General features: G+C 37.9%; 1 protein-coding gene across 1 annotated transcript; it reads right to left on the reverse strand.

Annotated features, from left to right (window-relative positions):
• Positions 1-8756: 8756 nt before the first annotated feature.
• Positions 8757-9569, reverse strand: LOC149148581 (uncharacterized). Its single transcript, XM_089442213.1, has one exon. It carries the CDS (start codon positions 9567-9569, stop codon positions 8757-8759), a length of 813 nt encoding a protein of 270 aa, XP_089298339.1.
• Positions 9570-14556: the final 4987 nt, after the last annotated feature.

The following is a 14556-nucleotide window of genomic DNA, read 5'->3' on the forward strand; positions in this document are numbered from 1 at the left end:
AATTACACAAATCTAGAGCTTCACAACTGCTAATCAAACTCTTATGAACAAACCTCGTTACAGCTCCTTTTATCACCCTTCTAACACCCTTTAGATGACTGAACTAGGGTTTACAAATCAACCACTAACATTCCATACACATTGTTCTTAGGTTGCTTCAAAACTCTATCCAAACACCATTAAGACAGACTTCCACCTAGCAATATCCTTGTATAACCTTCACTGACCTTACATGTCTCGGTCTCCTTGTCAAATGTTAGACAAAACTCAGAGCTCATACATAGCCGCTCCTTGAGAGATACTTGCACTCGTGGATCCACAAATTGTTGCCCTAAAACCCTTTAGGACAAACCTTTTATTTCCATTTCATTTAGCACTCAATCCTCCTTGATTTTGTCCACTCTAGCCCTCTTTTCCACATAGTACAATAACCCTTATTTTTTGTCCAATAACCCGCACTTTGGTTCATCCTTGAGACAAGTTTCGGCCTCACTTAGGACTATTCATACCACAAAACCCTTACGCAGATCCTCCTATAGCATTGCGGTTATGTAACAGAGGTCTGAGGGCACCTTTAAGGGTCTTTTCCCTCTCATTCTCCACAGAACCAAACTTGGACTTTAGGAAAAAGTTACCTAAATTGTGCCTCCACAGAAATGGCCCTATCTAGGGCAGAGACTTTACACAAAACCACCTTTAAATCATGTGCAGAAGACACCTACATGAGGATCGAGTACCACATAGATACACTTCTTCAAATCTGAACAGACTTAGCCTAATTTCCTTGCCTTGATCCAGACCATTGTGCTCCAACTCATCCTCAGGGCTTCTGCAACTCCTGAGGTACTTCGCACTATTCTTGGACAAAGATCTCTTAAGAGAATGTGACTTGTATGGTTGCTAATGAGTCTCTCATGTTTCCTTCTTATGTTTTCCTATGAGGGTAATGTCTAGCCCTCAAGGGATGTCTCTTTAACCCTATCTGACTTAAATTTTCAACAATAACCCCAACCAAAATTAGACAAGAGTTTTCTTTCATTTGATTTCACCACCTCATTGTTGCCTTAGGTCCTCCTTGGCTTGTTTAAGGGTTTTCCACTTGAAACAATGAATAAAAAATAATTTCTTCACTTGGTTTCATGCCACGCCTTGTGAAAATTCCAACACTGAAGGAACCCCTACTGCAGCAAATCTGAATCTACTTCACATACTTGATTTTTAAATTACATTCATCAAGTTATTCTTCTAAATACTGAAGAAAATTACTTCTGCAGCCTACACTAATTAAATATTTGATCTCATGAAACAGAAAACAGAGAAAAGAACAAGATACATAGGACACACTTATTTTTGGACACAATAGTCCCTGGAAAAACCCAATGTGGGAAAACCAGTGCAGCAGTTCTGAGGGTTTATTATTATGCAGGAGAAATATCTGAATACAAATCTAGGATGCTCATCTAGCAATCCTTTACTGAGAAAATACTAGCGAAAAATCTGAGTGAGTTTTACCTCACTTCACCCAGCAGAATTCTGGCTGATCCGTCAACAAGACTGGCTAACCCCGGCTACTTCTGCTCTAGTCTTGCATAGGCCCTGCGTCAACCCTGTATCATCTCTTCTGCCCTCTGTATCAATTATCCCGGCAATTACGGCTTTTGGGTGACATACATCTTTCCCCTCTGCGTTGGCCCTTCTGGCTTTGCGTCAAGGCTGTGTGAGCCCAAACTAGCCCATCGTCACCTCTCCCAGCTACTGCGTTGCCTCCATAAGTTCTCTCCACCTCTCTATCAGTATTCTCTGAAAATTCCTTCTCTCGGATTCTCTCTGCCCCTCTGCTGCTGAATGATCACTTAGTTCAAATGTATCGGCTTCTTAGCCCCAGAAATCAAACTCCAGACCAATTCATTCTCTCCGTGTGTGTTTCCAAATGAACCCCAAGCCTTCATTTTATACTTTTCATATTGAGTCTTCAACGGCCGATATTAAGTCTCTAATCAACAACTAAGATTAAAACATGACTTGATCCGCCTTCTAGATCATTCTCACCAATATTTGATTAATACACATTAATATTTTAATTTCCCTGAGTTTAGACTTAGGAACCCCATTAAAAATATTAATTATTTTAATAAAATACAATCCGGGTGGAATTTCACCAAATGATTTATGGGTTCTTTAGAACTCATATGCCTTAGTCTCTCCACCAATTTTCAAGGCTAGAGCACTTCTGATGCTACCAAAAACTAACACACCTTGGGTGAAAAACCCCATTGCTTGGATACATCGCCCGCAAATCCCTTGTGGTCCATCTTCTCCCAAACCCAGTGCCCTAGGGTTTTGGGAGTACTACCTCCCAAGCTCGACTGTTACCACCATACCTTTAAGTTCCTACGTATGCCCCTCTCATAGGCACAAGCTAATCAAGGGAATTTGAACCTTGAATCTCATAATTTACATGATACCTCATCACGACAATTTCCAATTAAGCTATCCCCAATACAAACTAATTAAATGTGTTTCTTTTCTTATTTTTTATTGGTGAATTATATGCCTTTATATATGTGATATGGATCATATATTGATAGGCCCACCAATTACAAACATGTCAACACCAACACTACCAACCAGCTTTGTCTTAAAGAGTACATATCAAGACGTTTTTTCTCAAAATATTCCAATAAATGAGTCATAAGTTATGACATGAAAAAATAAAATGCTTCCTAATAGTTTCAATTTTCTCACAGATTTTATCTTTTGAAAATAAATAATGTAGATTCAAAGCATATCTTAAAATATTAGTATACCAATGCAAGCAAATTAGAAGTGATATCAATATCATCTTTAATTGAGAGTTTTGATAATAAGCGGGCAAATTAGAAATGACATAAACAACATCCTTAATTCAGAATTTTGATCATAAATGAACATCTAAATCAATTTGGAGAGACAAATCAATGTCAACTTTTTGACATTAAATCTTAGTCCATCATGAAGTTCATAGATTTTGCACCCTTGAAAGTAGAGTGTGCACCCTTAAAAGTAATAATGTAAACACATCGGAATTTTGATCATAAATGAACATCTAAATTAATTTGGAGAGACAAATCAATGCCAACTTTTTGACATTAAATCTTAGTCCATCATGAAGTTCATAGATTTTGCACCCTTGAAAGTAGAGTGTGCACCCTTAATAGTAATAATGTTAACACATCAGAATTTTGATCATAAATGAACATCTAAATTAATTTGGAGAGACAAATCAATGTCAACTTTTTGACATTAAATCTTAGTCCATCATGAAGTTCATAGATTTTGCACCCTTGAAAGTAGAGTGTGCACCCTTAAAAGTAATAATGTAAACACATGTATTTTAACAAAGTTTGTAATGTGAAAGTGAAGGAAATACTATCAAATTTTAAGTTACAGAAATGACATCAATACTAACTTGGAAGTTTTCAATTACAAAAATGACATCAATACTAACTTGGAAGTCATTATGTTCAAAGTTTACTAAAACCAACATATATTATTTTACACCCAAATTAATTAAAGCACCATTTCATGTCCATATGTAGTTATTTATTTTTCACAAATCATTAATATCACATAACATCTCTCCTAACATATATTCTTTTACACCCAACTTTATTAAAGCACCATTTCACGTACATATGTAGTTATTTATTTTTCACAAATCATTAATATTACATAACATCTTTCCTATCTAATTGTGTAATTAACAATAAATAAAATTTAATATTTTTCATTGGTTATTAATAAATCAAAAACAATCATTTTTAATTTTTATTATAAACTAATTCAATGCATTTCTTTTCTTATCCGTAAAATCAATTAATATTTTTTTTTAACTATAATGGTTGTATTAATTATTTAAAACCGATTGGGCCGAAACCAAAACAATCATCATTACAATATTCAGAATTCCTTTTAGTTGCAGCTCTCCTTTTCCTTACATAGGTGTAGATTTACTCTAGATTACGGGATCGGGTTCCATGTAGGTTCTTCATCATTCTTGCTTAAGGCTCCTTGTGGCAGGAGGCATGCCAGGTTTGCTTTTGCGTCTGCTTCCTTATTTGAGCCACGTAGAATATGGAAAAGGAGATAGGAAGAGAAGTCTTGGAGCATGTATCTCAGCCTTTGAAGTGTCTTGTTGAGCGCCGGATTGTTGAAGTGGTCCTCCAAATTTAATATCTTTATCAAAATTTCTGAGTCCCCGAAGACTTGTATTTCCTTAATGCCTTTTTCATGTGCTATCTGACAGGCTTTTAGCAACCCAAGGATTTCTGCCTAGTTGTTGGTTCTCTGTCCAAGTCCCTAGCTGAAGCTATCTTCACGAATACCCTCCGGGGAGTAGATCACTCTGCCTGCTCCTGCTGTCCCTGGATTGCCTTTGGAGGCACCATCAAAAAAGATTGTTGTTTTACCCTGTTTACTCCACCAAGCTTGAAAATCTGTGTCCACTTCTCGTAGTCTCCATACAAGAGATTCATTGGGGTAAGTGGTGTTGTTTAACCTGTCTCGAAATATATAAGTTCCCATCCATTTTTTTTCTTCTGGGAGAAGTGTGTTATCATTTTTAAGGGGATGATTAGCCACAATCTCGAGGAGTAATGCTTTTTCTTTTGCTAGCACCTTCAAAGGGAAGTTCGGAATGTTGTTGAATATCTAGTCATTTATGGCGAGCCATATTTTCCAACAGACATATTTAGGTACTACTTTCCAGATTTTGTTCCATGTTGTCTTTCTTTGGGTCATGTGGGGATAACGCATTCTCCAGGTACTAAAATGGTTAGCTACTTTAACTTGTGATGGGGCAGAGACATTGAGGTCTTGAAGGATGCAGTCCCAGACTTCTTAAGCAAAAGAGAAATCCACAAACACATGCTCCATGGTTTCCTAGTCTTTGCAACAGAGAGAACACCAATGTGGCCCGTGAATACCTATTTTAGTCATATTGTCGCCAGTTAGCACTTTCCCATGCATTAATACCCAGGTGAAGAAATTTATTTTGGGGAGATCGAGAGGGTCCCAGACTTGTTTCCACATAGCTGCAGTATGGCTCGAAGCTTGATGTGGTTGAAGAGAGGCAAATCCATGCCTTGCGTTGTAGATTCCAGTCTTTCCCCATCCCCATTTTTCCGTCAAACACGTGTGAACCAATGCCAGTCTCGTTAACGCTTCTTCCAGGAGGGTCTTTTGACTACGCATTTGATTTGGAACTCAAGGGATTTCCCAAGTTTTCCATTTTCCGAAGTCATCCCATGTCGAGATATCTGCCAGGGTGAGGACTCCTTGTTGAATGAGCCAGTTCTTGATTTCTTTGATTGCTTCATTTTTTATCAAAGGCGACTGTCCCATTATGTTGTCTTGCCAGAGAATCATGTTTTTTCCATTGCCAGGAATGTGATACAAGTGCTTTTGGAAGAACTCTATCCCACGGCAGAAGAGATGCCATATTGACGTCCCTTTGATGATGTTATCTATCTGTATGTTCCTTAGCGATGAGCCTTTTAGATATTTTTTCTTTATGACCTTACTGACAAAGTGTTTGTTGTTTGAGAAGAGGGTCCAAAGTATTTTACCTCCAAGAGCCAGATTAGCAAGGCCTGGGTCTCTTATTTGTAGGCCTCCTTCAGAGATGGGGCGTTTAACTGTATCCCAATTCACTAGATGGAATTTTCCTTGGTTTCCTCTTCCTCCTCTCCATAGAAAATCCCTGATAAGTCTGGAGATTTGTTTCGTGATCTTCTTTGGAGCCAGAAGAAACAAAGCCTGATAAATAGGCGGGGAGGACAATACATATTTTATAAGGATGAGTTTGCCAGCATTGGTGAGCCATTGACCTCCCCAAGTTGTAATCTTGGACTTCATTCTGTTTATTACCTCTTTCCACAACGATAATTTGTTAGGGCCTAGGGTTATTGGTAACCCGAGATATTTGATTTTATCCCAAGAAGAGAATCCCAAAAAGCCTAAGGAGATGATTATTCTCTGAATTGCTTGTTGATCCACATTCCACCCATATATTGCACTTTTCCTTTTATTTATAAGAGCTCCTGATATGCTGCAGAATTTTTGAAGAATTCCACTGTAAACTTTGGCTATCTTGATGGAGGCTTCGCCCAAAAGAATAGTATCATTTGCAATTAGTGTGTGATTGACAGGCTCTAGCCCTTTCGTCAACCTGACTCCTAGAGTTGTCCATGCTTTCTTTTCAGCTGTCAGTTTTCTACTTAGTGAGTTTGCCATCAGAATGAACAAGAAAGGGGAGAGGGGGCAGCCTTGCCTTATTCCCCTCAAGGCTTGGAAATAGTTTGCTGGTGCTAGCCTGCCATTAACTAAAGGAGCTATCCATGGATTTTCAGTACAAGCTTTAATCAAATTGACAAATTTAGAGCTGAAACCAAAGGAAAGGAGGACTTTGTACAGAAGAGAAAGATTTACCCGTTCGAATGTGTTTGCCATGTCTAACTTTATGAGCATACCTTTCTCCTGCCAAAGATAACTGGAATGTATGACTTCTTGCACATGTATTACATTGTCCAATATATGTCTCCCTTTGACAAAGCCGCCTTGGGTGGGAGAAATGAGTTTCCCAAGCAATGGCTTGATTCTTTTTGCCAACAGTTTTGTCATGATTTTGTATGATGCATTGCACAGCGAGATTGGCCTAAACCAGTCAAAAGTGCCTGGATTCACTTCTTTTGGTATTAATGCAAGGAAGGTAGAGTTAGTAATGCCTCCCACTTTGGCTTTTTTATGAAAAGCTTTAATCATCCTCAGAAGATCAGTTTTTATTATTTCCCAGCAAATTCTATAAAAATGAATTGAGAAGTCGTCAGGTCCTGGTGCCTTGTTTCGTTCCATGGACCATATTACTTTACAGATTTCTTCCTTGGAGAAAGGCTTCGTAAGACTAGTGTTGTCCTCCTTGCTTACCAAAGATGGAATGTGGGAGAGAAATTCAGAGGTGACTTCTTCACTCCCATTCCCTTCCTCTTTATACAGATTCTGGAAATGATCTTCTACTGCCTTTTTTAGTTGTTCTTGACCTTTAAGCACAGTCCCATCTGAGCAAGTGATTTCAAAGATATGATTTCGAGATAGTCGGGCTCTATATTGCCTATGGAAGAAAGAGGTATTTCGATCTCCAGCTTTAATCCACAGGCTACGAGACTTAAGCCTCCAAGTCTCTTCTTCATGGCAGAAAGCACGAAATGAGTTGATTTGGGTTGCTTGTTCTTTTTCTAAATCTGAAGCAGAGATCTCCTTACTTTCCAAATCCATTTGCAGATCTGATAAAAACTAAATTGTCTCTTTTATGTTGCTAGTAGGAGAATTTGAGGGTTATTTAATCCATTTTTTCAGAGCTCTCTTGGTTATTTTTAGTTTCTGCTCCCACACGACGTTGGGAGATCCTGTCATAGGTATGGACCATGCCTCCAAAACAATTTCCAAGAACCTTTCTTTCCCTGACCAAAGCGGGTTGAATCTAAAGGGGATAGGGCCCAAATTTTTTTCCTCTTCCAGCTGTAAGAGAATAGGTTTGTGATATGAGGCCAGCTTTGGGAGAATTTTCGAGGAGATCAGTCTTTTTCCTAGCAACAAAAAGCTCTGCGCTAGGAAGCAATCTAGGCAAGCAAAGATGTGTTCTGCCCCAGCTCTATTGTTTGTCCAAGTGTAAAGACCTTTCTTCGATTTGAAGTCAAGAAGATCCCAATGAAGTACCAACTCCTCTACTAATGGAAGCATTTGGTCCCTGCCACTATTTCCACCTCTCTTTTCTTTTGGATCAATGACGAGGTTGAGATCTCCAACCATTATTATATTCTGAGGGGAGTAAATGTCTAAGAAATCAGACAAGGTCTGCCAACACTCTTTCTTCTCTGTAAGGTGGAATGGAACATAAAGGTTGAAGAGAGAGATGGAGATCTTACTAGAGAGGTGCCGAAGTTCGGTGAATATCCAATGTTGGGTCTCAAAGGAGCTTTCTAGTTGATACTTATCCTCTGACCACAATGTTGCTAGGCCACCAGAGGTACCTCTTGCACTAATGGCCTTTCCTTCCTTTTTTCTCCATTTTAATTTGCTAATCTCAAGAAGGGTTTCCCCTTCACTCTTAGTCTCTTGGAGCATGAGGATCTTGGGCATTTATGTTTTCAGAAGATCTTTGACTGCTTAAGCTTTCGAAGGGTTCCCCAAGCCTCTGCAATTCCAAGAGACTAGTTTCATTATTTAATGGAATTGGAGTGAGTTGATCCCCCCTTAGAGGGCCTTGTTCTGGTGTTTCTCCCGATAGACATTTCAATGGTGGATTGGCTGCCTTGCATTTTTTTCCTCTCCACCTCTTCTTCCCTGGCTTCCTTATGAGATTTCCTTCCAACTCTTTTAGAGGGTCTCTCGAATGTCTCGTCTTCTGATGACCCAGAGGTTTCCGGGGGTTTTTTCCTTGTCATTTCTGCATATGTGGGTGAGGAGGAGGTTCCTGCTGGGGAGTCAAGTTGGGTTACTTCTATGTTCTTCTTTTCTGCTTCAAGTGAGGGAACTTGTCGTTCAATCTCCTCTGTCTTTGTTTCTAGAATTTTGATTGAAGTGTTGAGGGTTTCGAATGGGTTTATTGAGGCCGTTTTCTTTGGATGTTCTCCTATTCCTTCTGTTTGAACCATTCCTGTTAAGGGAGTCCCAGACTCCATCGGTACCTCTTTCCCTTTATTCCTAATACTCAGCTTGGCCTAGACTGCTTTCTGCACCTGGATCCATTTTTCTCCTTTCGACTTCTCTAGATCTTCCTCCTTTTTTTTGCAGTATCTTGCAAAATGCCCATATGCATGGCAATTTCTGCATTTTAATGGTAGTTTCTCGTAGTCTAACTCTTGGATATAAGACCAGTCTGTTATTGTTAACTTTATGGCTTCTGGTAACCCTATTTCCAAGTCGACTTCGACGCAAATTATTGCACATGAATATTGATCCCTTCTCTCTGCTCTGTCTATGTATTTTCCCAGGGTGTTACCAATCATTTCTAGTGACTTCAGGTTCCAGTAGTGCAGTGGAAGATGAGGGAGGCACACCCACACTGGAACTGCTGACGGCACATCTTGTGTTGGATCGAAATCTAGTGACCATGAGTTTAGATACAGACCCTGAGGTCCCATGAAATATGGTCCATTCCTAAAGATGAGATTTATGTCTTCTACTAAATCAAAAACAAAGACAAAAAAGCCCTTACCAACCAGGAAGCTTCTGATGCCTTCCTTTACTAGTGGTCGCCAGTTCCCCTGTACCCACGCCTCGACAGCCTTGGGGGAAGGCCATAGCCCTGTAAATTTACCAATGAGCCCTCTTTCAGCTAAGTTCAAAATAGATATGCAAGAATCTTCAACGAGCAGGGCGACTGTGGGGATGCTGTCAAGTTTCTTTACAAACTTGCGTTGATTTTCCCTTACTGGGCGTTTACTACTGTCGCCGATCAGCTTCCTGAACGCAAGGATCTCTTGTGGAGGAGGCGAAGGAGGAGGGGCCTCAGGGCCCCCTCCCGGGGCCATGGCGATGGAGGGAGTACTGCACCAAGCGTTGTTGTTGCGCGCGCAAAACTTCTCGACTCCAACAACTCCTAAAATCCACTGTGTAGAATCAATTAATATTAATTGCGTAATCAGCTATAAATAAAATTTAAAATTTTTCATCAATTATTAACAAATTAAAAACAATATTTTTTAATTTTTATTATAAACTAATTAAATACATTTTTTTCCTTATCCGTAGAATCAATTAACATTAATTGCGTAATCAACTATAAATATAATTTAATATTTTTCACAGTTATTAACAAATTAAAAGCAATATTTTTTAATTTTTATTATAAACTAATTAAATACATTTCTTTTCTTGTCCGTAGAATTAATTCGTATTTAAAAATACAAATCTTTATTATAAACTAATTAAATATATTTCTTTTCTTAGAATCAATTCATATTTAAAAATAAAAATATTTATTATTATGAGTTAAAATTAATCATTTTAACCTTACAGATTTTTTTTATTTTTTTTAAATCTATTCATAATTTAAACTGAAATTTTATTATTTTTAAATAATGAATCCATACAGGTGGGGAGAATATTTTTACATAAGAGAGGAACAACCTGTTAATGGAGTTTAATTAACTCAACGTTTCAGACTTCCAAGTGAATCCATCTTCATGGGATACGCTAATAATGTAAGAGAAAATTAATGATGTATTGTAGAGCTAAAACTTACGTATGTATATAGATTTGGGAAAGGAACAATAAGAAAAGATTTAGTCGGCAAGATTCATGCAATATTAGGAAGAATTTTTTATTTTATATATATTTATTTCTTTAATAGATTATTTAACCTGGAATTAATTTGATTTTTCTATGAAAATTAGGGTTTGATTAGTTATTGGGATGTCCTAGATAATTATTAATGTTTAAATTATTTGGTATTTTGAATTTTAATTTAATGTTTGACTTAATTAATGTATTTAATTCCAATATTATCATATTTATTTAATGGATTTAAATGTATAATTTTAAAATTATTTTAAAACTTTGAAAGTGTCTAATTAGAATGTAGATTAATGAGCTTTAGTTATTTTGAATTGTTTATGGATGAGTTATATTTATCTAATTTGTTTTTATAATTATTTAATTGGTATTAAACAAACACCTTATGATTGTTTCTTTAAATTTTTTATTAAGGTTTTTATTTAGCATTAAATTAATTTGTAATCTTGTTTTTATTAAACCTTATTGATCTCATTAAATTAATGTATTTTTTACAAAGGTCGAGTCATTGAAATCAACTAGGCCGAGTCGATACCAAGTCAGAGTCGGAGTCGAAGTAGACCCTCAACCGGTTCAAAGTCAGAGTCGGAGTTTTAAAACTATGGGGCAAACCCTAGAAGCACTCAATGGGTGCTTGACCTCTAAATAAAAGACCTTGAGTACGAAACCCATGCTACAAAAATAATAATAATATATTTTCTTTATTTTTACAATATACAAGAATCAAAAGTACAACCGAACCTAGTTACACATTTCAACACTCCCTCTTCACTAGGGAGGTATTCATAATGGTACATGGACATTCTCATAATGGTACATGGACATTCTCACTCCCTCTTAACTGAAGCGATCTCATAAGAAGATTCAGATTGGTAAGCCATCTCATAAGCTATCACTCCAACTTACCTTTTTGCATCATACCAACCAGCATTGTCATATAGCAAGGCCTTGACTAACATCTCTATCTCTCCACAAGATCAAAGCACAATTTTGGTGAGACCACTGATTGATAGACACCATCATCATTGTCTCTCAAGGCACATACCCCACCCGGGTGTTCATAGGGTATGTCCTTTTAGGACAATTCTTGTCTTGTATAACATATCCTCAAGGAATTTCCTCTTTGACTACTCTTATATCTTGGATTCCCTACATCATCCTCAAAGAGTATCGGAAATATGATGCTTACCTAATCCTCCATTCTTTCTTCACGAAGTGAAGACAAGAATGATGCGTCTATCTCTCCCTCTCAACTAGGGAGGATATATCAACCAGTCCAAGCTTATCTCTCAAATACGCAAGCTTCTTATTAGGAAGATATTTTGTCATGTCAGCTACATGTTCATCAATGGAGATATATTGTAGCTGCAACACTTCATCTTGCACCAACTTGCGTATGCAGTGATACTTGTTATTTATGTGCTAAGTCTTTCCATGGAACATTAGGTCTTTAGAACACCTTATACAGTTGGTGTTGTCACAATGTCCCATCGTAGGGTCCATCAGTCCTTCAAATAAGTCGGACAGTAGTAGGGTCCATCGGTCCTTCAAATAAGTCGGATAGTAGCTTCCTCAACCAGATAGCTTCTCTGCTTACTTCGCAGGGTGCAATGTATTTAGCCTCAGCACTACTCAAAGCAATTGATTCTTGCTTTCTATTCATCCAGGATATCATGGAGGATCCCAAACTAAAACATCCTCCAATAGTGCTTCTCCCATCCATCTCACTGCCTCCCCAGTCAAAATTTGTATATCCAATCAAGTGGACATCATTCCTTCTATCATACTTCACGCAGTAGTGGATTGTTCCTTGCAGATATCTCAATATATGCTTGGTTGTTATCCAATGATCATGCTTGGGCTCTACCTGGAACTGACTGAAAATATTCACTGCTAAACAAATGTTTGGTCGAGTATTTACCAAATACATCAGTGAGCCAACCAAATTTGTCTATACCTTGTAGAATCCACAAGTCTTGATTCATAACTTCTTCGCCTCTGCAAGTTTATGATCATAGCGGTTGTCGTAGGTTTGCAATCCATCATGTCAAACCTTTTTAGCATCTCAATCACATACTTTCCTTGACCCAAATATATCTCATCAAGTCCTTGTCAAACTTCCAACCCCAAATAATAATGCATCAGCCCTACATCCTTCATATCATATTTTGCGACCAATTTCTTTTTACATTATTGAATACGACCTTCCACTCCTATCATGAAAATATCATCTACATATAGAAGAATGATTACGGCTCATCTTTCACAACCTTGATATAGAAATTCGGATTAGCAAAACACTTTAAGAAGCCCAATCTTTGAAGCTATGTGTCCATCCTTACATATCAAGCCCTTTGATGAGCCCCAAAAATGGATAATTATGTGGGCTCATTTAACCTCCTAATTCGACTTAATCCACCATTCTCATTAGTTTATTACATGTTTTTTATTATATTTATGCTAATAGAGTGAATTGGGTTAGTCATTATGCCAATAAGTCTAATGTGTGCTTTGTGTAGTCTTTTTGGTAAATTTGGAGACAAAATCAAAGGTTTTAATGAGCACTTGGCAACCAAATTCGTGGGAGAGCAAGGGAGAGGATTTGTAGGAAGGTGTCCCCTTCATTTATGGGCCCTTACCTCGAATTCTCCACCATCAGCTCGGAGTTCAAGGGCCACCAAATCAATTATCACAAGGGCAGCCGAGCAAGTGCTAGTAAAAGTGTTGTTAACTACAAGTTTTGGCAACCGAGTTCCTAAAGTTTAGGAGGGTTGTTGGGGTCCTCAATTTGTATAAATAAGAAGGCTTAGGGCCTCATTTTCGTTATCCAGTAGTTAGTCACTTTGTAGGCAGAAGTTAGCTAGCTTGTAGTTCGATTTTAGTCAGTAGATTAGCTTTGCATTTCAGCACATTTTCAAGCTTTCCCTTGTGGACAGTTTTGATGTAACTCTTCTTTTCTTGCTCAATAAAGATGAATCCAGCTTTTCACCAGCTCTAAATCTCTCTTAGGAGGTTGTAGCTCTTGGGGTTGGGCCCATCTCAAGTGCCCAGTACCTCCTTTGTTTATCTTTATGTGTTTTTGTTGCATTCTTAGAATAAAATATGCTATTTAGATTTATATCTTGCTTTGTTATTTAGATTGCTTTTGATGATTAAAAAAGGCTTTTCATGTTCAGATTTAGTTGATAGGTTAATAACAGGGAAGATCTTCAAAAAAAGGGCCATCAAACACCTCTGATTTCACCTCTCCCTCAGTGGGATCGTGAGCTGGGACAAAGGTGACATTGTTGCCAACAAAAACACTAGTTTGCTTTACCATGCAATCCTTAGTGTACTGTCTTCATTTGCAGAAGTTGGTTATGTGTTCAGATCTCTGAAATGTTTCATTGCATAGTTGATATACATGGTTCTCTCTCAAATAAAGCTGTTGTTCATTCACTTTATTGTTAGTTAGATTAAATTAGCTAGGACTTTGATCACTTACAAGACTTTATTGATTCAATTGAATGTATACGGTGCAGAGCATCTCTACCACTCTTTCATCCACCTAAGCTTCATCAGAGCCATCTGCTCCATCTCCTAGCTAGGTTCCTCGTCTCACATCGATCCTCTTGCCCACGTAACCCTACCTTTTTATGCAATCATTGTTTCAGCCTTCTTTGAGCCAATTTAGCCATCTACACCTTCTCACCACTCCATCCACCAGTCCCTGGGCCACTTCAGACCCCTATCCTACCTCCATATCCATTCATGCATCTTCCCTCACTCACCCATCCTCCAAAATCCAATTTTTAAACATCCTGTAGAAATTTCTGAACATCCTGTAGAAATTCTAGAACATCCTGTAGAACCCCTGCAGACTTCCTGTAGAAGCTCACGAATGAGGTTTCTTAATAGCCAAACTCTATGAAACTCTCTGGAATGGTGTTAGGGACCCCTTAGGCCCTCTCTGAACCTTCCTACCTCTTCCAAGCATTTCCTCTCGCCAATCCACCTCTGCACAGTCAAAAACAGTTAAATTGCATGCATGATAATTGTGACAACTTACTCAAAAATACAAAAAGATGGTTCTTTCAGATTCTTCTGTAGACATAGCTTAGATACATGCATTTCGTCTTCTTAGAATTCAATGGCATCTCATTCAGTAGCTTGCATCTTCCTTCTTGCATCAGTAGGACTAGCTGGTAGAATTAGGGTTTGTTAGGGTTTGCGTTTCTTTTTGGC

Source organism: Pinus tabuliformis, chromosome 9, assembly GCF_031772625.1.
Source record: "Pinus tabuliformis cultivar Carrire ecotype Pingquan chromosome 9, CPIR1, whole genome shotgun sequence".
Taxonomy (NCBI): Eukaryota; Viridiplantae; Streptophyta; class Pinopsida; order Pinales; family Pinaceae; genus Pinus; species Pinus tabuliformis.